This window comes from Branchiostoma floridae, chromosome 4 (genome assembly GCF_000003815.2).
Source record: "Branchiostoma floridae strain S238N-H82 chromosome 4, Bfl_VNyyK, whole genome shotgun sequence".
Lineage (NCBI taxonomy): Eukaryota > Metazoa > Chordata > Leptocardii > Amphioxiformes > Branchiostomatidae > Branchiostoma > Branchiostoma floridae.
Genome location: NC_049982.1, coordinates 19,561,515 through 19,584,187, shown reverse-complemented (window position 1 = coordinate 19,584,187; position 22,673 = coordinate 19,561,515). Strand labels below are relative to the sequence as shown.

The following is a 22,673-nucleotide window of genomic DNA, read 5'->3' as shown; positions in this document are numbered from 1 at the left end:
AGGACACAGTATGGTATACCAACAGTTAGGTGTAGGGACCAGTACATCGTACGAGTGCAAAATGTTTTTTTTCTTCTTCGACCGATCTGAAAAAAAAACAGACCTGAAAAAAAAATCAGTGGAACAGCTTTTTCCAGTTAGAAAATGGACATGTCGGCAGGAATTTGGGGTCTTACCAGGCCAAGAAGACAACAAGAACGAAGTCGAGTAAAGTTTATAGTCATTTGTACCAAGTTTCTATAGTCAAAGGTACAGAGACAGTTAGCCTTGATTACATGAAGATGGGATTTTAAAATGCCAGTGGGAGTCGGATAATCCACCACTAATTACCTCATGTAAGGGTGCGAGAGTCTGTACATCTTGCAGCAGCTCCTCCATCAGACTGACAGCGTGTCCCAGGATCCTGCGACCCTCCAGCAGACAGCTGTGCAGCTGTTCAGGAATGGTGGCAGCACGGGCCAGCTGACGCAGCGCACCTGCAACAAATGAAATCGACTGCTAAAAAAGTGCACCTTTTTTTCTACCAAATACTTTTCATCTTAACACAAAGTTAACACAAAACAGGCATAAAGTGTTTCTTAAAGGAATCATGTATTCAAAAATGATAACAGTGAGTCGGAGTGCTCTATTCAATATTGACAGTGACCACACCTGCATGCTGCTGCATGACCTCTGCAGCCCTGCGTGGATACCCTGCAGTCAGCAGCCGCTCTGCACAGCCCTGGAAAAGTCGCAGCACTTCCTTCATGTCCACAGGTTCGTCCTGCATGGCATTGGTGTCTGTGTCCAGGGCCTCTTCAAGCTAAGCAGCAACAAAATGTAGAGATACCAGGTCATGATGGCCTTAAGCTCTTTTTGCTTATCTTCCAATCTAACATATATAAACTTTACGAAATATTGCCAAAATATAGAATTATTTAAGTTAAAGGGAGAGAGAGTGTGGCTTCCTAACCTGTATGGTGGCCAGTTTTGCCTCAAAACTGGCAACAAAGTAGCCAAACTGGTCAGCCTTCGTAGAGCGGCTCTCCAGCACTTCCTTGTACACTGTGATGGCATGCAGGAGGATGCTCTTCGCCTGAGGTTGAGGATGGAAAAGAAATTTTAGCTGAAGCATCTACATGTTGCTGCTGCATGATACACATTTTTCATTTTAGAAAATATGGCTAAAACCTCAGTTGGTATATGCTACTTATTACAACTACAATTACTGTAGATTCAAAAACCAGCACAACAAGAGTTCACAGTATCTTTGAGTTGAAACTATGGTAGGAACACAATGGGCGGCAGCTGGCGTGATGAGTCCCAAGTGACCTCTCTCTACAAAAACACAGCACTTAGAAATACAGCGACAATTAAAAGATTGTAACAGAATAATATCAATTATACTATATCACGCAACATGTGTCCTTTCATCATCACCTTCTTGGCTTTAGTGTCTGAGTCCACTTCCCTCATCACAGCGTCTGCCATGTCCAGTACAGTCTGGAACCAGAACTCCTCGTCCCCTCCCAGAGCCTGGGCCTCCTGCAGTAATGTGACAGCCTGCCCCAGGTTAGCCTCCAGGATGGACAGCCGTGCCAGGTTCTTCAGAGTCCTCACCTCCGTGCACTGGTCACCAAATGTCTGGACAAAAGGGAAACATGACTTATCATGCACAGTTCAAAACGTATGGGTTCCTTTAAATACTTTTAAAATTCTTAATTTAAGTTGAAGAGTCTCTCTTTTAGTAGGTATAAATCATGATGCAATAATAGTCATCAACAATAAGCTTGTAGTTTTCCCCTTATTCATTATCTAATTACAGACACAGACCAGAAAATATCCAAATCAGAAGTATCTTTTTGTTTCTGATTTTCACTTCATTTAGATTCACTTCATTTATATTCAACCCTAGTGATGTTAAGATTTGAAAATTAAAGATAATTACAACGCAAAACTACATGTTGTACTATACTGATCTCCAGTGAATAGAAGGCGAATGTCTCCTACCTTTGCTGCTTTATGTGCCTCTCCCAGCAGGGTCCTGGCCCCCTGGTAGTAGCCTAGTCTCAGTAAGACTTCTGCCTTGTCTGTCCACACCTCACGTAGGCTCACCCCACTCACTGTCCATGGCGGGGCAGTCTCCTGATATAGGGCAACACAATAGTGGGCAAGATCAGTACAAATCAGGAAGGATTCTAGACCGACATGGAAACACTGATCACAACCGTTTTTATTTCTTTTATGAATATAATTTCAGAAAATAATAGTATAATTCAAAATCAAACATCAGGAAACATTAAAATTGACCAAAGCCACCTACCTGGGAGTCCTCCTTACTGGTGGTTGTTTTAGGCACGAACTTGCCCAGTGCCTCCTGGGATTGCTGCAGCCGCAGCTCCTCGCGGCGGACCTGCTCCTGCTGCTCGTGCCACTTGGCAATCTCCTCGCGGGACACGGCCTGGTCCTCCTCCGCGATGGCCGGCCCCGCCTGCTGCTCGTGGAACCCTGCCGCCGGTAACAGGTTCATCTCCAGACAGGTCTCCAGCAGCCTAGGGAAACAACAGGCGTTTGTCATTATGGTAATCATCATCACTGCCACATATAAGCTACCAGAGTATGGTAAAATAGGCAGCCATTAATAACAGCATTGATTTTGTTTCTGTCACTGACGAGCATACAATCAAGTCATTACAGATCCAGTTGGATAGACATCAGTATCAGCATCACTCTACAATGATTTGGGCTACCAGATACAAATGTACCAGTCAAATCTAACATTCAAAGCATATGACAGGGCTGGAAATTCATTTTTGGGATTAGGTGCACTGGTGCACCCAACTTTAAAAATTGGGTGCACCAAAAACATTTTGTCTGCATCACATAAAATCTGTATCTGTATCTATATCTATATAGCCGGTATAACTGCCCTTCGGCGTAACACACCAGCTTCGCAGGCACGTGGTGCGGCAGCAGCTGGTTATATTACACTGAACGATCCGTCACTGATCCGTCACAAAAATAAAGTAGAATGTAAAAAAAAACAACTAATAATTACTAGTAAAAATAGTAGTATGTCCTTTTGTTCATAACTAAAAAAAAAACCTACCTGGTGTGCCACAGAGAAGACATGGCTTTACTGCCCAGCACATCAGCACCAATAACCTCAGCAAGAGTGAGGATGGGCAGGGCCAGGTGGTTGTAGCCTAGTTCTCGGAGCTGGTCAGCTAATGTCTCCATGTAGTGCAGGGTGAGAGTGGGTTTGGTGATGGTGGTCTTGTTTACACCTGCACCAGTGTTGTCATGTTTGAAGGCCTCTCTCACCTGTGTGGTGCATTAGAGGACAAAAAGAAGAGAGCTGAAGGACACCATGAGAAGATACAGACTTCTTGCATGTTCTTCAATCCTTTTCAGTTGTCAGACGAGTTAAAACTGGAATCATTCTTTCTTTATTCGTCACGATGTCATTGAAAAAAAATGACCGCCACATCACAAATTATTTTCCTCATCCAAGTTAAAAGTACAGAATAACATAATGACATAGTGACATACAAAGACCATAGACAGTGAGGTAATGTCTTGAATACATTATGCAGATCAATTTACATCTACATGTACATGTACGTGTACGACATGTATCTTGCCAGCAATGAACAAACCACGTGTACAGGAAAGGACATCTTTTCAAATTCAAACACTTTTCAGCAATATCTGTCTTAAGATGAGAAAAGTGACAAGTCATGTTAGTGCAATAGTTAAATCCATGAGAGCATATCACACCTCCTCTGGAACGTCGTATGATGCCCAGTCCTCCAGTGTGGCTGGAATGGCCTCCACTGGTCCCTTCTTTTTGGGCTTGTCTGTTTTGGCAGGTGTCTCCTTCTTGTCCCCCTTGCCCCGTGACGCAGGGCGTTCTGACTGAGATGTTGTGGCTAGCCTGGCCATCTCTTTGATCACATGTGGAACAGATTGCAAAGATGCCTGATAAAAAGAAAGGGAGAAGACAGATTTAATGCATCTGTATCTGATATGACTTGACATTTAAAACTAGAGTTCCACGAACACATACCTTTGCCAAATAAACCAGGTTTGTTATGTAGAATGATGTCTGTAGACAAATGCGTTACTCCTTTCATTTTCTTTATAATGATATGCTTGGAGTTGGTTTATAAAATTTCAGCATTGATCATGCAAATTAGATCCCAAGTTACAATTAATTGATATCGAATTGCATACCAAAATCATGATGATCCTTTAATCCATTCTTGACTTATTCTCTTTCAAAGTCTTTAAATACACCTCTTACTCTCTTCCCTCTTTCTCAGTTACATATGTGAAAACTTTGATGAAAGTACTATAATGGAATACAGTGGATTTATGAACTTTTCCTCATCAATTATGCAAATTAGCTGTTAATTTGCATAATAAGTATCACATTATATAAGTCTTCACTTAGGCTATCTACATGCCAAAAATCATGACGATCCGTCAACACGTTCATATTTTCTCATTAATTATGCAAATGAGATCATCATGTGCATGATAAAAATGTATTGACATTTCTTTCTTTCTCAGCTACATATGTGACAAGTTTTAAAGTCCTATCATGGAATGTAGTGAATTTATAAAATATCCTCATTAATTACGCAAATTAGCTGTTGATTTGCATAATTTGTATCTTATTATGCAGGTCTTTACTTACGCTACCTACATACCAAAAAACATGATGATCCGTCAACATGTTCATATTTTCTCATTAATTATGCAAATGAGGCCATCATTTGTATAATTGATATCTATCGACATTTCTCTCCTTCCCAGCTACATATGTGACAAGTTTGAAAGTCCTATCATGGAATGCAGTGGATTTATAAATTTTCCTCATTAATTATGCAAATTAGCTGTTGGTTTGCATAATTAGTATACCATTATGTACGTCATCACTCATTCTATCTACATACCAAAAATCATGACGATCCGTCAACACGTTGTAGAGTTATTCTCGTCCAAAGTTTGAAAGGAAACCGGTGCCTGCAGTTCCAAAAAGCCGCTAGGGGGCCCAAACTCACAGCACTTACTCTCTGCCTCAAGGGCTATCTACCACTCAAAAATCATGATCACAGCATGTCCAGAACAGGAGATATCAAAAATTGAGGTTCTGCTGCAGTACCTTAGCAAGCCGCTAGGGGGCCCGACCTTCGTTTTCCCGACCCCTACCCACCTACCAAATATTATCGGGATCCATCCAAGACTTCTTGAGTTATGCTGTTAACACACAGACAGACAGACACACAGACTCACAAGCCCAAAACATAACCTTAGCCATTCTGGCAAAGGTAAAAAAATCAGTTATGTTTATCATATAACAGGAAGTTTAGACATCTGTAAAGACTGACATTGGAAGATACATATATGCCTAGCACTATAATTCAGTATTAACAGACAACAAAAATGACAAGGACAATGTATGCAAACTATTTGTCTCAGTGAATAGTATTAAATGCTATGCTGCATAAATAGTCATGTAACAATAATGAATGCTGTATGCTCAGAATATGAGGTAAAAACAATGAATAAACTAATCCAACACAAACCTCCCAGATCCTCATGCAGTATCTGTAGGCCATCACAGCAAAGTCTTTGAAGTTGGGGGATGTCTTCCCAGCAACCTTTGCCAGCATGACATGGATCCGCAGCAGCGCCTCCAGCTGTCGTGTCTGCCACAGATCGGCGAACAGCAGCGAGGAGTTGGTGACCTCCACGCCTATCTGGGAGGGACGGCTGACGGGAATGTAGCGATCGGGCCCATCCTCTTCGTCTTCTTCCTTCTTCTTGGCGGGAGGTTGTGGTTGGGGCGGAGGTTTGGGCTTTGCCGTAGCAGGGGGGGACTGTTTACCTTTGCCCTTTCCTCGCCGTTTGGCAGAGCTTCTTCCTGCTGTGAACAATATGATAGGTGTGTTATGTTAGAGGAACTGACTTATACTCCACTCAAACTGTTCTGTGTGCATGACAAACTTGAAACAGTTCCACCATTAGAGCCATGTTTAATGTTCAGTGACTGATAATTATACTTTTGGGTGTGCAATGTGGCAGAAAGAACGTATAAGGAAATATAACAGTGCTGGCCATCTAAGCTAATGACAAAAAGTGCTGTTATCAAGAAGGAACACCCAGTAATATGTCAATGTATCCTGCGGACATGTAACATAACATATTGTTAGCCTCTGCCTTGGGTGCAAATACCACCTCCTGTACCTCCTGCAGTTTGTCCATTGCTGTACCTGTTAAGATTCTTCCGAAGGATTTCCACTGTCGGCCTTGCATATTAAAAGCAAAATGGAAGTACAAAATATATCAATATCAGGATTCTAAGTTTGTCTTACAGCATCAAATCTCTTTGTATGAAAATACTGACAGTGACAGATTGAAATAAACATGCAGCAATTCAAGAGTTTGTAATAATTTAATATAAAGAAAGATCTATCAAAGATTTAACTTTTGCTGTTGACGAATCCATGTATTCAATGACAGTAGAATACTTACTAGTACCTGTCTCCTCTGGTTTGAACTGTGGTCCAAACTGCATGTTGAGCAGAATGTCCGCAGCCCAGTCCAGCATGTCCTGAGCATCTTGTTTGGGGAACCCATTAGTAAAGAGCCACTCTGCAAACTCTATCAGGTAGTCAATCTTCTGCCACTCACTGGATGGGGTCTGGGGATGAATCAGTGAACATTTGACTAAACAGAAATGTTGAGTCTTTCTTTGGTTTGCTTGCTATGATATAAGCTCTTTTTTCACTAGTTACGCAGCTCAGAACAAAGAGCATGACAATGAGAATAGTTTGAATAAAGACTATCAAAACAGCTACAATGTCAAAGTCAAGCTCAGATGTTGGTACATAACTTACCTGCAGTGCCACAATGGCTTGTTGATATGCTGCCAACTGTTCCATGGGCTCTTTGGAGTTCTTAGCCACTCGATGCCACATGAGAGCCACATAGGCTTCGCTCTCATCCTATATGTTGCAAAATAGAAAATCATAAATTCATAGATAAAGGAAAAAATACTTTTTTTGGACATATCAAATATGATTACTGAAAGTCTGTTACAGAACTCTTAAATAAAAAAAAGGTTCTTTATCGAATCCCAAACTTGATCAAATGCAATCTTAGCAAAGCAATAAGGGTACCAACTTTAAACTTCTGTATGTCCATCTGGACATTTTTGCCCAGCTTGGCTTTGGTCAGGACACGGTGTTGGAAAATGAGCCTGATGAACAAAGGCAAGTGTAGAAATATTAATCATTTTGATGGAACAGAGCAGCTTGAGAGCAAACAAATGGTGTGATGAGAGTAACTGTTATACAAAACATTTATATCCAAGAGGACTCATATTACATTATAACGATTCAGGTTACATATTTTGCCAGGAGTCTCATCTCAGATAATGAAGGATGCTTACAGTCTGTGTTTGGTTCTTGGCATGACTCGGACTGCTTCATCCATGACCTTTAGCCCCTCCTCCCATTGGCCACGATCTGCGTAAGACTGGAAAACAACCCCGTACATGGACGCCCTCAGGGTCAGGTCCTCCGAGGGGTCTCCAAAGGACGGCGTGGTGGACACGGGGGTCGGGGCTGGAGCGGTTTTACTTTCGTCCGGTTCTTTCTCTTCTACTTTCTCTTCCTTATCCTGGGAAAATAGTAGCAATATCATCAGGAGATTTATCATATCACCATAACAGAGCTCAAAATACTTTTTTCTGCATACCTGCACTGGTGCAGGTAACATTGAAAATTACCCGCACCAGACAAATCTTACCTTCACCACACTGAATTTAGGAAGTACATGTATGGATCATACTAAAATTGTTCAGGAACCATTGCTATTTTTTCTTTTATACTTAATAGGTGGTAAAAGTCAATGCAGCTAATAACAATCCATATACACCTACATCATAGGATATTTATGTTTAAAACCCAGTACATGGACTAGTGCAGGTTAGGTACAGGTAGACACCAGAAATACCTGCACTGCTGCAATTTTACCTGCACTAATCTGCATATGCAGGTGGTATTTTGAACCCTGCCATAACCTCATGAATTAATCAGCTATGACTGAAAGGCCTCAACCATGCAGTCTGACTAGAAGCTGTAATCATGCCAGTGAAGATTTCTTCCCCCACCCACCGGTTTGGCCTTCTCCCTGTAGGTGTCAGCCAGAGCCTTGAGGATGACCAGGAGAGGGTCCCGCAGCAGCTCCCTCTCCATGGGGGACGGGATCAGCTTCAGCGAGGTGTTCCAGTAGTGACGGGCGGCGATGATCACCAGGGTGTAGTTGCCAGCCTTGCCAGCATATCTGGAGACAGACCAGTACAGAACAAAGGAAAATAATAAGCAGAGCAAAATCTATTATGTGGTAAGTATTGATCCAAAGCGAATTTTGTCTGTTATGTATTCAAAAGAAAGGATTCATTTGGCCTAAATAGATTGAGATAGATAGCTTTCTAAGTTGTAATGAGTTTCATCTTAATTGCACTTCCACACATGACAGTACTATACCACTACATGCACCATATTTAGTGTTTACAAAATCTGCATGTAATCTTGCAAGCTGCATGTAATCTTTCCCAGAAAGCTGACCTGGCTGCATTGAGGAAGGCCTCCAGAGCAGACCTGCGGATGGCGTTGTTACCGGCCATGTTCTCCACCAGGCTCATACCCAGGATGTCACTGGAGTAACTCAGCATCTCCGACTCCACCATGGTCCCGTGACTGCAGCATGAATGACAGGTGAAAGTTAAGGATAAGTATCACCAGTTCCGTGTGCAGAGTTACATGTATGTGTTGTTTGTCCCCCAACAGGCAAATTACAAGGATCTTCTTGGTTTTCTTCTTGCTTTTGATGAGTTAACATCTTGGGCAGTGGGCCCTGGATAGTCAAGACAAACTGCACAGAATTAAGCATAAGTTGCTTTGGGGGGGGGGGGCAAAATCCACCTTTTCCACCAGAAATCTAGCTCCCACCAAGAGATACTGGACAGGTATGTATCATAGTCAGCAATGAAATAGATGAAAACATCAAGCTATATTTTGCTTCTCAAGGTATCTCCAACTCAACCAACCTGCCCAGCTTCTTCTCCATCTTCCTCTTCCCGTCGAACTCCAGCGCCTTCCCGGCGCACTTCATGACCAGCTGGTGGTTGTGTACGCCGTGAGCATGCTCCGCCAGACGTGTCCAGACCTGGAGCTCCACCAACCCTTCTGTCCACACACACTCGTCAACCATACCGGACAGCTGCAGGCACAAATCAAAATACATCAAAACTACCAAATTGAAAAGAAGCCTAATGTTTAAAACTATTGCCTGACACTAGTCTCTCAAAGAAGAAATAAGGTCCCTCTTGTGTTGATAGTAGCAACACTGTAGCCAGCCAGTGGTTGTTCCTATCCTTTGCATTCGAAAGTAAGAAAGTCTTTCATGTCTGCTTTCATCCAATCAATATACTTGTTGGAAAAAAATTGTATAGTATTAGCAAAGTTGTATTGAAGTATGATTATGTTGACTTGCTAATTCACTGCAAGGCTTGACAAATCCGGCTAAGACCCTTATCTGGCTACATGTAAGACCCGTCAGTTAAACCTCTTACCTCATCCAGTTTGATGACGTTGAAGTCCATCAGACCATTGCCATTGAGGGATGTCATCTCCAGGGCAACCAGGCATCGGGTCATAGGTCGCTGACCATCATTACCCTGAAGCACAAACACAATCAATAGCCTGTATAAAGTACCTTAGTTTTCTCTTTTACATAACTGTGTCTATATCTCACTTGTGAATTGAACTCATATATTTTTCTATAATTTTCTCAGAACCACTTACAATCTGATACATGTACATTTGTATATCCGCAGGTTCTAGGAGGTCTTAGGAGTAAGCCATGGTACTATCATCTAATAAAATAACCAAGATATTCCTATAACAATGAAATGTCTAGACTTACACCCCCTGCCCGGAACCATTTTTTTCTTCTGGGCACCGAGTGTAAGGAGCCAAGGTAGTAATCAGATGGCATCCGAGCCAGAAAATGTTCTCCATGACAGGAAAAAGCTGTCATGTTGAATTCAAAGCTATACGCAGTCCCAACAAAACCTTATTGGCATGAACAAATATATTTGATGTTCCTTGGACTTGACTGACAATGAATAATTTGCTTCAGTTGACATGTGGGTGGAAAAGTGACCCACCTCGTCCTCTACTCCCAGGTTCTTAATCTGCTGTGACATCATCTGTTTCACCCGCACCCAGGTGATGATGAGCATGTGCCTGATGCTGATGGGAACCACGTCATCTGCAATACTCCCACTGGTCACATCAAGTGCAAAGTCACAAACCTGAAATCATAAAGTTCCAAACAAAATACTCCATAAGTCATTTTGAATAACATAGCACACACAGAAATATGCAAGAGATTTGATTAGAAGACGTAATTCATTATTGATTTATGTCAATGGTCTATCCAAATAAGTTTCTCACAGTGAAATAAGTATTTCTAGTTGAGAAATTACTTAATGTTTGTGTAACAATTTGTACCTCCAAAGCTTTCTTGATATCTGTCATGCCTTCCTGATCCACAGCAACAGCCTTGCTGGGAGTCTTTGCTGGTGTCTTGGCACTTTTCTGGGAGGCCTTCTTTGACGGGGAGCTGGCCTTGTCTGTCGTCAGCCTGGTAGGGGGGGTAGGCTCCTTGGGTGGGGGTGGGGGGATCCAGGGCTGGATCAGCCCGTATGCCAGTGCGTTACAAACTTGGGTCAGCAGGACAGCTTCCCTGCAACAGTAACAAAAAATTGAAAACTAAAGACATCTATGGAGTATTGAGTACAGTGCAAAAGAGGCAATCCTCAGACAAGCCCTCCAAGGACTATCAGTTAGTACTTCTATGAAACAGTTTAAATGCGAGTAAACTGAGGATTTTGAATCATGAATCAGTCATTCAATTGAAGAATTGACTGTGCCATCTCCCTCCTCATGACTTACCCTGCATGTCCAACCTTCTTGAGGGCCTCCACAACAGAAGCGAAGGGCTCCACCAGCTCCCGGTGCCTGTTCTCTGTCAGGAGATGATTGTTGTAGTTCCACAGGTAGGCGGCGCTGCTGCACACTACCCAGGACTCCTGCAGCTCTACCCCCAGCTCTGCAGCACGCAGGAAGCCAGATGTGGCCGCAGCAGACAGGGACTTGATCCAATCACTATAGAACAGGAAAAAGATGATATTTAAAGCATGTACAGTAAGTTGTAGCTACAAAAAATACTATATTCAGATCACAAAGGAACATAAATATCATACCAGATTCTGGCACTAAAATCAAATTAAGCAAGCTCAAAATGACAGTTATTTTATAGATGGAAATTTGAAAGCAAAACCAAGACTGTTTGCAGAAAAGAGTATTCATTGTCAACAGTAAAAGGTCAATGTGTAGAGACTTACCAGTAGTAGAGCCAATCAGGATCCTCCTCTGGTTTCTTGGGTACATAACCCTTGGGGTGCTTACTCTTGTCCACAGGTGGGATAGGCTGGTTATTCAGCTGGACTCCCTCCGAACGAAGCAGATGTACCATTGCCTGTAATATGCAGATTATTTTAGGTCCTTCTCTTTGTGAAACAAAGTGGTAGTTCAGATTAACAGCTACTTGTTCACTTCCAGGTTTAGACAGGCTGGTCAAATGAATTTTGACAAAACGCTCTGCTATGAAACTTGCTCATCCAACAGACTTACAGACAGAATGTACAGGGCACACATGCTTTTCTAATTAAAAGAAAGTTATTGCTGTTGACTTTACCTCTGAGTTGATGAAGTGCACCTCTGCTAGCATCCTCACCAGATCCCTGTCATACAGTACAGTGGTGCTTTCCACAACAACCGGTCCTTCTGGTGCATCATCTGGTCCTTTCTTTTCCTCTTTGCTGGGACTTTCATTTCTGCCAAACATATTGGAAAATTCTATCATTATTTATTGATAGAACATCTGCTATCTATGGTCATGCATCGGTTTTCTGAAAAATTTTATGAGATCAAAAGAGCTACTATTGTTTTCCCTCTACTTGTGCATGATTAACAACAAGTCATTATAAATACCTACATTTTGTAAACATGATATACATAGATTATACGAAAGGTTTCCCTTCAAAACTTTTCCACTTGGACCACTTGTTTATATCCAAGTGACATGCTGAAATGACAATTGTAAGCTATTGTATGTTTCAACATTATTCAGTTCCAGAAAAGTGGCACAGCTTACATGGTGACCTCTCCTGGAGATGGCTTCCATCTGCCATCATCGTACAGCAGGCAGAATCGGCAGGCCACACGACACACGTCCCACACCTCCTGCTTACGCGCTGTCTTGGCCAGGTCTGCCCAGAGCTGGGCCCTGTCACACAAGTCCATGTTTATCTTAATGTAGATAGGGCATGAGAAAGTGGCAGATTACAAACCACTGCACATTAACAAAATACAAAGCTTACATTTGGTTATGGTAGAAAATGCATGCCGTACCCATAAAGATAAATTGTGACGTTGAAATCTCTGAATACAAAATTAACTTATTGCCAAAGCACACCTTTCCCTGTCATTCTCATCTCCCAGTCTCTTCAGGTGGCCTGCAGCTTTCTTCACACTCTTCTCAAACTGCCTGGCCTTGGCAGCCAGCTGGGTGATCACAGTCTCCACTCCCTTCCCACCTCCAGCAGCTATATAACAACAGCAGGGCAAAAAGGGACATGTTCAGCACCAAGGACAGATGCCTCAACAACCACCACACTTTCAGCACTAAGGAGAGGTGTGGCAAGAAGACATGCATAGCACCAAATTCAGCACCAGGAGTATCTACACATAACATCCTTAATACCAATACAAGGAAAGAAAGGGTTAGCCTTAGATTTACAAGATTTAGTAATGCTGGAGCTGGGAGCCTTGTCACATGCTATGCAAGTAGTTAGATGTTTGACATGTCAACATTTAGATAGATGTTTGACATATCACCATTTAGTTAGATGTTTGACATATCACCATTTAGTTAGATGTTTGACATATCACCATTTAGTTAGATGTTTGACATATCACCATTTAGTTAGATGTTTGATATATCACCATTTAGTTAGATGTTAGAAATATCACCATTTAGTTAGATGTTTAACATATCACCATGTAGCTAAAGTTTTGCAAAGCCTAATCAACCCAACACCATGTTGTTAAGAGCCATGCTTTTTCCACCTAAAAAATCAGACGTTTACTATCATGACTTAAGCACAGAGGATTCTCACTTTGACCTGGTATTGCTGACTTAGCACCAGGGGCCATGCCTATAGAAATAACAGAAAGCATACTTCATAGCTAGCACTTTTTAAAGCATTTTGATTACATTATGCACTGTGCAACTTTTCAACTTAAGGCAGTTCTTCTAAATACATGTATTGAATCAATAGCATGTAACTGAGGATAGTTGCTAATGTTATGAATGTTATGACACCCTTATTAAATCACCTTTAATTTATCACTCTACAGTTTTACTCTGCTCTTTATATGGGACAAATAAAAAAATTCCATTATTTTCACACCACTAACAAAAATTACTGACATTAATGATGAAATTATAAATCAGTCTTCATCTTTCTAATAAGGGTGGAGAAATTATTTCATGAAGCTATTCAACATGTAGAAGCTTGTCTGTACAAGCACCAAAAATAAGACACAAGTACGAAAGTGCTCAAAAACTTTCATACTTTTACGTGACATTAACTTATCCAAGCAGAGTTCAGCAGCTTGCCAGCAGACAAAAGCAAGATGTCATGGTTACAAATACATCACTAAATCACTCTTGTTAACTATAGACAAGTTCCATGTCAACATATCAAAAGATATCCTTCAAATTAAAAGTATAAAATAATTGCCTCATCAGCATTATAAGACTTAATTCCTTAATAAACTTGAGGCATCATTAGGATGTGTTCTTGAAAAAGAGTGAAAAAAAGAGAAATGGTTTAATATAGAGTCCTTGAGATGATCTAATAAATTCCTGTCCATCTCCATCTGAGATTTGCAACTAGAACAGCCCAAACAGTACCCGGTTTATAGCATGCATATTACTTACATATTTGATATACAATCTGTATAAAGCATTGTTAGAACCAAAGTAGCCAGTCTTAGGCTTGGTCTCATGATCAAGTGAGACTAGGCAATTCCATGATCAAGGTGTACTGAGTAGACACCGAAAATTTTGAGGTATGTGTTGAAGTGTTTTTAAGAGTCACTGATTGAAGAATCATTCTATTCCCAAGTAGCAGAGTCTTGTTGAGGTATGACCCAAGCCTTTCTTTACCTTTCGTCTCCGACTCACTATCCAGTACAAGCAGGAAGGCATCTGGGGCCAGGGCCTGCCCTGCCCGCACCAGCAGGGACCTCTTCATGCGCACTGTGCCAGACTCACTGCTCTTGCGGGCCTAGGGAATTCGAAACAGTACACAGGATATAATATAAGAAATGTAGTTTGAAAAGAACATAATACAGTAAATATTACTAACATTATCTTCTTTGTTCTCCTTTTAATTTTTGGCTACCATGCTAACATATCTTGTTATGATCCTTGCCAATCCATGTGTCAAGTTGGTATAAATATAGCAACATTTCTCCAGTGTCCCTGAAAAAAAAACACTAGGTGGTTGTCTGAAACGTATGACCATTTCCAAAATCATATCCAGTTGGCGGGAATGCTTGAGTAACTGCTTTTTAGCAAGCCATAATCATGCTATGTGCAAAAACCATACAGTAAAATGACCTGCTCAATGATCATGGCAGCCTGGTCCTCCTGTCTCTCGGGTGTTTTGTACAGCTGTATCCTGAGCTGTAAGCGGTGTAACATGGTCTCCAGCCTCTCCCTGTACTGTCCACTGTCATCCAGCAGGATAGCCTGGAGAAACACAATGCCATAGTATCATTGTAATATGGCAATATTTCTAAAACCACATCAATCTTCATTGATTTGTGTTGGTTCTCTTGTCTCCTTTTTCATGCTAAACTGGGAGGGGGTAAAGAGATCTGAAATGTACATGTATAGAGATTTCCATGTACTACCTTTGTGATGCTTTAAAAGATGAATAATACATTGCAAGTGTAAGTACCTTCCTGAGATGGTCCATGGCCACCTCTATCTGTTCCTGGTCCTCCTCACACTTGGCCAGCTCAGTGTGCACCTGGCACCGCAGCAGGATCAGCAGGCTGGGGATGGGGAGGGGGGCAGTTTGGTTAGAGGGCATGGTAAGAGAAAAGAGCAATGGATACAAAGTAGAATTATACTCAAACAAGAATAACTGTTACAGTTATTTCAATTTGTCTGGATTTTGGAGATTGGAGATGTTGTAGGATGCTAGCCTGACGTTCCAACACCCAAAAAGCACTCCATTCACTTGCGGGAGGGCCTGTTGTTATCAAAAGAGCACTCTTAGACTAGAATCCATTCCTTAATTCACTCACTAACTGACGTTACCACTTTACGGTTTGAATTTATTATGCAGTTCTCCAGACGGGTAGCAGAAGCGAACATATAATAGGAGTGAATTACTAACCCTATGGTACCTTGGCTAATACTATATAGAAAGCATAATTCAAGTCAAAGAGATTCACACACACCCACCATTCACTATTGCTTTTCACATCATCTACATATACACAACCTCACCTGTCGATGTCTTCCAGCGCCTCAGCCACCATGGTGAGGGGTTTCCTGACATGCTGGCGCAGGTTGAGCTGCAGCAGGGGCAGGCACATGTTCCACTGGGTCACGCAGCCCGCCTGGAGCACGTTGGGGTCGCCATAGCGGACAGCATTCTGCAAGGCTTGCATCAGTCGCTTGATGGCCAACACTCGGACCTGAAAAGTTTATGAAATGACCAGTTATCAGCATGACTGCAACAATATTATGATCCTTTAGTTAGCTTTTCCAACCTTTATTCACCAGGTGCTTTGAAAGCTATCTGCATCATACCCTTTAGGAAAGCTTTTAACCTATTCTACATTGATTGATATATAGTGATTAGTGTCACTTGATATATAGTGATTAGTGAGTTTCCTAGAAACACTTAAGTTTGTTACCTTCATCTTAAACACGTTAAAATCACTCCACTTTCCATCATAATGATAACAACTCAAGAAATCCAATAATGTCAATCTTGAATAATTTGTGATTCAGAGAAAATGAGCCAAGCAAAGAATTGGCCCCTAGAAAAGATTTGCCACACCTCCACAGCAGACTTGGTGTAGGACTCCATCTTGTTTTTCAGGTTTTTCACCATCAGGTCACAGTTCATGAACTCTGTCTGTAACATGGTGGCTTCATCCTGAGGGTTAGACAGATTAGTGGCAACCTTTCGTATTGTGGAACAACATGGCAGTTTGCATTGTACATTTCTAATAAAAGCAAATCATATTTCTATGCAGATGATGGGATGACAAAACAAATCCTAGACATTACATTAAGTGCAAAGCTGGTCTCAAAAGAACATGAAAAACACAAAACTCATGCAGTATTTATTTTACCTTGACAGGACAGGCCATGATCCCATCCACACACTGTGTTGCCAGGTCAGGGAAGCTGTGATCTAGACACAGTCGTCCCAGCTCCAACAACAAGGGTGGCCTGGACATGATATCGGGTCAGAGCAGTTACTCAAGATGTTAAGGTTGATTCACATTTAGAGTCTTACTGACAAAGCAACATAGCTTTCTGCAGTAAATGATGATGGAACTCATCTTGCATTGACGTCTTAAGCAAAATATTAAGAGCAGCACTACAATGTAACGTTAATTGTAAGTCTTGCAATGCTGAAAATACAATATTGAAACAAACAGTGCAAAGGTTTGAAGGGGTTTGCTAAATGGCACATAGAGCTATTTCATTTACGAAAGCTGGGAGGCAGAAAAAAATATTTCACAGTTATCATTCTAATAATAATTTCTTTTTTTCAAAACTCATGTATGAAAGTTATTCTTATTTCCCCAAACTGCTTTAGATAAAATAGCCCATGGACCAAGATAGCTGTTGTGGTTGCTGGAACTATATTTGTAGGTGTCATATTTTTCAATCTCAGATTATATTTTTGGAACTAATATTGTTAACATTCTCATCTGTTGAGAGATTGGTTAGAAATTCCCTGCTTATGTTAAAGGTGGAAACCTAACAAACTACATCCATTCAGGGTAAGTCGTGCACTACTGCTCTGAAAAGTGCCACAAGAGGTGCAAATACTAGTTCACCTTTATCCGTGGGGTAACCTATATAAATTTTTTTAACAGGTATTTAGGAATATCAAGTTGCAGACGGTGGTTTTAATATTTTGAGATTTATCCAATTTGAAACAACCAACCATCCACTTCATATCCCGAAATACCTTGTCTAAAAACTGATATAAGTTACCCCAAAGATAAAGGTAAACCAGCATTATACATGTATCTGTAAGTTATGAAGGTTAATCTAAGTGACAAAGCTTCAAGCTGTAGCAGAACAGCAATTACACTGTGTATGCAATAGAACCAGCAAGTCTACCCTACCACCTGTGGAGGAAATAAATCACAGCTGCTATGGATCATGAGGGGTGCAATTAAACATCAACTGCCCACCTCATGGAGACTATTCTAGATACAGTTTGACATACATGTATGGTGTTCATCTACACAGCGCAGTGTTCTCGCCAGGATTTTTTCACAGCGTCAGGGCAGGGGTCCGGGGCCCGCTGAAGGCCCCCGGCGGGGTCCAGGGGCAGAGCCCCGGTGGGGGGACCCGGGGGGGCGAAGCCCCCCGGAAGCTCTTGCATTTTAGGCTATTCAGAAGGCTTATTGTATCAGTTTTTAGGGGCATATCTACGATAATTGTAGCAGTTTGACGTAACGATACTTTGAGTCAAAGCATCAAAGACAACTAAAAACTCATAAACAACATACTTTACTCAGCTCAACAGTACTTTAATAAATATTGTCCGGTTTGCCACCAACTTTATCTAGATAAACAACTTTGACAGTCTCTGTTTTCATCGTATTTTTTTCATCGTAAACAGAACAAAACACGCAGAAACATGTGCTCGGCACGGGGAATCCCCGGCCGACTTTCAAGTTCGCGATCGGCGGACGAATAATGCGTTCACATAAGAGGTGTTGGACGTAAAAACAACAAGAATACCTTTGCTTCCTTTTGATATGAGTTTTGGGCCCGCAAAATCTCCAAAACGGCAGAAATTTTCGGGGTAAAATACGGTAAAATTTGCTCCAAAAATGGCGGTCGCTGCTGTTGTTTATCCTAAAGTCTTTGCCTAAACCAATGAGATCGCTAGTTTCCCCTGACGTCACAGAGACGCATCAGATCTCGCGAGAATTTTTTGCGAGATTTTACGATGTTTTCGCCGCCATTACCGCTAGCTGCCTGCATGCAGGCACGATGTTTTTCGTCATTTCTCAACGCAAATTTCTCGATCTTTGGAAGGTTTTAGATGATTTACAAGTATACTGCAACATAAAAGGGAATATATACAAGTGCTATTTTTGTGCAAGTCCAAGAAGCGTTTCTTGCCGTTCCGATTTTGACCGGACTTGACCCGAAACTTTTTACAAGTTTTGTGCCGGTTCTCTGTTTACAGTACAGAACGCACGCCGCGCAAGGGGCGGTCCTGGGTGGGGGCTGCGAGATAGCGGTACGCGGGGTGCTGTAAAACACCTCCCTTCGAGCTGAAACTTCCTGAAACAGCGGAGGCGCGTGCTTGGCACGTGCTTTCGTATTTTTACTACGGTATTTTTCCAGTTTTCCCCCATTTTTTGGCCGCTACGCTGGGTGAAAATACAGCGTAGCGGGCTTTTTACAGCGTCATTTTTCCAGCCCACAGCGTATCGGCCCGCTATGCTGAAAAGGCCTGGCGAGAACACTGCAGCGTGACAAAGATGTGCATTAGTTACAGATCTATAATCTAACATTATCCTGGAACTACACAATCAATGTCAGTAACCCATTCAACTAGTACCCAAAATAACAGCTAATATACAGGATAGGGGTATGGTTCATAGGTGCCACCTTGCTCGCCATTTTAGTTTTATATACACTTTTAAAAGCCCTAAGGTTCTTCCTATTAGCAATATGAGCAGCAAAAGTAGCTTCTGGAGCTACACTATCAGTACATGGGGTTAGAACTACGAGGGATCATGTTAATATTGCTGACACCGTTGCTTCCTTGATATTGACGACTCACTTCTCTGCAACGCAAATAAAAGTTTCCGCTTTAGACGGGAGGCTGGGCGAGCGACTTCGACTGACAGCGGAACGATCGCTGCTTCTGTCTGAAGTGTTGGAAAGCGACATTCTGCGTACAGACAATCTCCTAGCCAGACGTTGCCCATTAGAGACATCCCGGGAATCTCTGCCATTGGTTAGAAATTTGTAGGGAGATATTGCAAAGAGGGGGGAGGAGAAAAACTTCTGTGGTGAAATGTCTTTTTGTGTGAACCTACCAAGCTTACAAAGAAGTCCATTTGCAACAATGATATGTACATTTTTTCAAACTATTTCAAACTACATGCTGATATCTACTATTTTGGTGAATACCGAGTAAAACAGAATTTGCATAAATGTCACTACAAGTCATGGTACAGAACTATACAACCCCATGGGCCATGAATATCTAGTGACAAGACATGACAAACACAAAGCACATGACAGACTGGGACGACACAAGAACAACACTGATAACACTAATTCTACATGATGCTACCCTCTAGCTAGGAACAGCAATAGACAAACAGATCATGACATCCTTACGTCCCATCACCATCAAATAGTTCAGTTGATGAGAAATCATCTGATTCAGATCCTGGAGGGCTTGTATGGAAAACACCAGAAGAACATGTAATAGCAGAGACAACATAGAATACAGTAGACACACAAATCATGATTGTTTGACACTGATTTCTGGAATGGCACAGTAACAAAGAAAGGACAGCAAGACAGTGGACATACACAAGACACAAACAACACACATGTTCATGTACATATATTCAAGACAGAGAAGAAAATTTCATATCGTTCAGCTTTCATGAAATATACTAACATCACCTTTGAGAACCAACATAAAATGTTTCAAGGATAGAATTAAGTAAACATGAAATATATTATCAAACAGTATGCAAATCAGGGCCGAAAAATATGCTTTCCCTTGAATATATTTCAGACCTGTAATTTTAAAACCATGGAATGTACATTGTACTATCAGATAAGATCTATCTAGATCAACGTTATGTCACACATTTTATACCAGTTTTTTTCTCTATAAAATATCAATAACCTAATTTTGGCGATACTATGTTGACAAGTTACTCTTAAGTTGTGCACATGTTGAACATACACATAGAGGAAAGGGGGCAAATCTTCTTATTTCTTTTTACATAGAAACTTGTATAAATAGTGGTCAATTGGCATAGTAGTTTACATTATGTATTTTAGTAGAACTTCTAGAAACAACTTCCTCTTGCCAAATATAAAATGACACAGTATATTAAGTTACTGTAAATGCAGAAATGTTTGAGGTGGTTTTATGTTCACGGTTTTCACGGTAGCCACTTCACCACGAACTTAAAACCAGCGCGAACATTTTTCCATTACAGACTATGTGACTACAGTCTATGGTGCTACCGCAAACTTAAAACCACTGTGAACACTCCATTTCCCGCCACCACGAAAATAAATCCCCACGACGTTAAATGCATTTACAGTAGATGTTAAATGATACATGTCTGCCATAATGTACACACCTTTCTTCGATAGACGGAGGGTTTGCTGAGATTTCCTTCTCCCTCTCCTTGTCACTCAGGGTCTGGCTCTTCCTCCCCCCGCTGTAGGAGGAGGCGTGGGACTGCATGTCGTCTTCCTGCTGCAGAATCTGACGTAGGATCTTGAAGAGTTCCCGGTGCAGGTTAGGGTGGGGCTCTCCCGACTCAAGCCCACTGCCAAACATTGTTTTAGCATGTGTTAGACTAATGATAAACAAGGATGCTTTCTACATTGTACAAACGTACAGGCCTGCATTTACACAGTTTGGAAGAGATATATTATTAATCTCGTACATTTGTACATTACAATGTATCTACTACAATAACAAAAGTACAGAATATGCAGCTATTCATCTTTTACTCACACTTAAATCTTCTTCTTGCTGTCTAACCCTTAATCGCAGATTTAGTTCTAAAACGCTACTTTAGAAGTATAGAAAGCTGTTTTGTCCATTTCCAACTGGATATTATATATCTGTTTCATCTGGAGTGGACACAAAGAAGACCATTTTCTTTGTACATATACCACCTCCTGCACACTAAAATATTGCTCTTTACCAGACACCCACGTTTTAAGTTTGCAGATCTTGTAGTACACAGCCAGGTCCCCTGATGCAGTGACTTTCAGCAAGTCCCGTAGGGCTTTTCCTGGCTCACCCAGCTTGTGCTTAATCTGGGGAAAATTACTACAGCATTACAAACTTTGTAACAGCTCTTATCTTTCACCTTTTTTCTTATCATAATATTACATTGTATTTACATGAATGACAAGCATGTAAAATGGAAAGAACATAGATGACGTCACTTGAAAGTTGTGCATGATATACCTGTAGCCTAAAGACGTCCTTGAAGAGAGAGGGAACATTTTGGCGCGTGAAGGTTGCTGCCAGGTTGCTGATGTTCTCTGCATCTTTGGGCTTGTTGGAATCCATCAGGCACTCAATCAGGGCGCTGCGGACAGCAAAACACTTGTTAAGTAAAACCTTTTGTGTGACATTATGCCAAGCACTTCATAAGCTGACATTGATATTACCTTCAATCAATGCATCACTGAATGGTGCTCATGTATGGTGGTATGGTGGCATGACTGAAACGCTTTAGTATACTCAAAACATAGTGCTTACATCATAAGCTGAGCTCTCCATTCGTAGTCCTTGTCGTCTATTTCGTCCAGGGCCCTGACCACCTGGTGCAGAGACTTGGCCAGATGCTGGCGGTGGTTAGGTTTGAGGAAGGGGCGACACATCTGCCAGTACAGCACCGAGGCATTGTACACCAAGAAGTGGTACCTGAATAGAGGTTAGAGGAAATTTACACAGGTTTAGAATCAGATACATATTCTGTCTTTCTAATAATGCCATCAATTATTCTATCAGTATCAAACTAAGGCAAAGATTGTGGCTTTTATCTTACTGTTTTACTGTATGGTATTTGATCATGCAAGACAAATAGTTTTGCTTTTCATACCTTGGTGTCTCCTTTGCAAAACTGATGGCTTTCAACAGGTATACCACAGCTTTCTCCAGTTGTTCCTGAAATCATCACATCAGAGTCATATGTATACTGTAAACAGTATCACATACACATGTGGAATCTGGGAAAGAAAGACACTGTGACTGTTTCAAGTCAGCTGGCACCAGCTGGCAACCTTGGGAAGATAGACAAAGGTAGAAAACTTATGTTGATGGCATTGCTGCTCCTACGGCTGGTGAGGCTATGGGACCAGTAAGGTGAGGTGAGACAGTAGGATAATGTACACTTATCAAAACTGGCTCAAGTCACATTTTTTCAATGTAGACAGTTGGACAATTATGCACTAATCAATCATCCTTGAGA

The 22,673-nt window shown here is 41.4% G+C and overlaps 1 protein-coding gene across 1 annotated transcript in view; it reads right to left on the bottom strand.

Moving 5' to 3' along the window:
• The window catches only part of LOC118413615 (cilia- and flagella-associated protein 46-like), a 35,508-nt gene that overhangs the window by 11,247 nt on the left and 1,588 nt on the right, over positions 1-22,673 (bottom strand). Inside the window, exons 4-40 of the mRNA XM_035817141.1 lie at positions 22,305-22,369; positions 21,962-22,126; positions 21,665-21,788; positions 21,407-21,510; positions 20,820-21,011; positions 19,265-19,432; positions 16,572-16,671; positions 16,274-16,372; positions 15,715-15,905; positions 15,158-15,254; positions 14,815-14,946; positions 14,359-14,479; positions 13,304-13,342; positions 12,601-12,730; positions 12,280-12,411; positions 11,821-11,959; positions 11,468-11,601; positions 11,016-11,228; positions 10,572-10,806; positions 10,226-10,372; positions 9,629-9,733; positions 9,104-9,276; positions 8,622-8,753; positions 8,169-8,337; positions 7,442-7,671; positions 7,174-7,249; positions 6,888-6,995; positions 6,523-6,691; positions 5,574-5,914; positions 3,760-3,960; positions 3,089-3,303; positions 2,303-2,531; positions 1,990-2,124; positions 1,420-1,623; positions 953-1,075; positions 652-802; positions 331-476 (exon numbers count right to left, since the gene is read on the bottom strand). Coding sequence (XP_035673034.1) covers positions 331-476; positions 652-802; positions 953-1,075; positions 1,420-1,623; positions 1,990-2,124; positions 2,303-2,531; positions 3,089-3,303; positions 3,760-3,960; positions 5,574-5,914; positions 6,523-6,691; positions 6,888-6,995; positions 7,174-7,249; positions 7,442-7,671; positions 8,169-8,337; positions 8,622-8,753; positions 9,104-9,276; positions 9,629-9,733; positions 10,226-10,372; positions 10,572-10,806; positions 11,016-11,228; positions 11,468-11,601; positions 11,821-11,959; positions 12,280-12,411; positions 12,601-12,730; positions 13,304-13,342; positions 14,359-14,479; positions 14,815-14,946; positions 15,158-15,254; positions 15,715-15,905; positions 16,274-16,372; positions 16,572-16,671; positions 19,265-19,432; positions 20,820-21,011; positions 21,407-21,510; positions 21,665-21,788; positions 21,962-22,126; positions 22,305-22,369 — 5,634 coding nt within the window. The remainder of the gene's footprint in view (positions 1-330; positions 477-651; positions 803-952; positions 1,076-1,419; positions 1,624-1,989; positions 2,125-2,302; positions 2,532-3,088; positions 3,304-3,759; positions 3,961-5,573; positions 5,915-6,522; positions 6,692-6,887; positions 6,996-7,173; positions 7,250-7,441; positions 7,672-8,168; positions 8,338-8,621; positions 8,754-9,103; positions 9,277-9,628; positions 9,734-10,225; positions 10,373-10,571; positions 10,807-11,015; positions 11,229-11,467; positions 11,602-11,820; positions 11,960-12,279; positions 12,412-12,600; positions 12,731-13,303; positions 13,343-14,358; positions 14,480-14,814; positions 14,947-15,157; positions 15,255-15,714; positions 15,906-16,273; positions 16,373-16,571; positions 16,672-19,264; positions 19,433-20,819; positions 21,012-21,406; positions 21,511-21,664; positions 21,789-21,961; positions 22,127-22,304; positions 22,370-22,673) is intronic.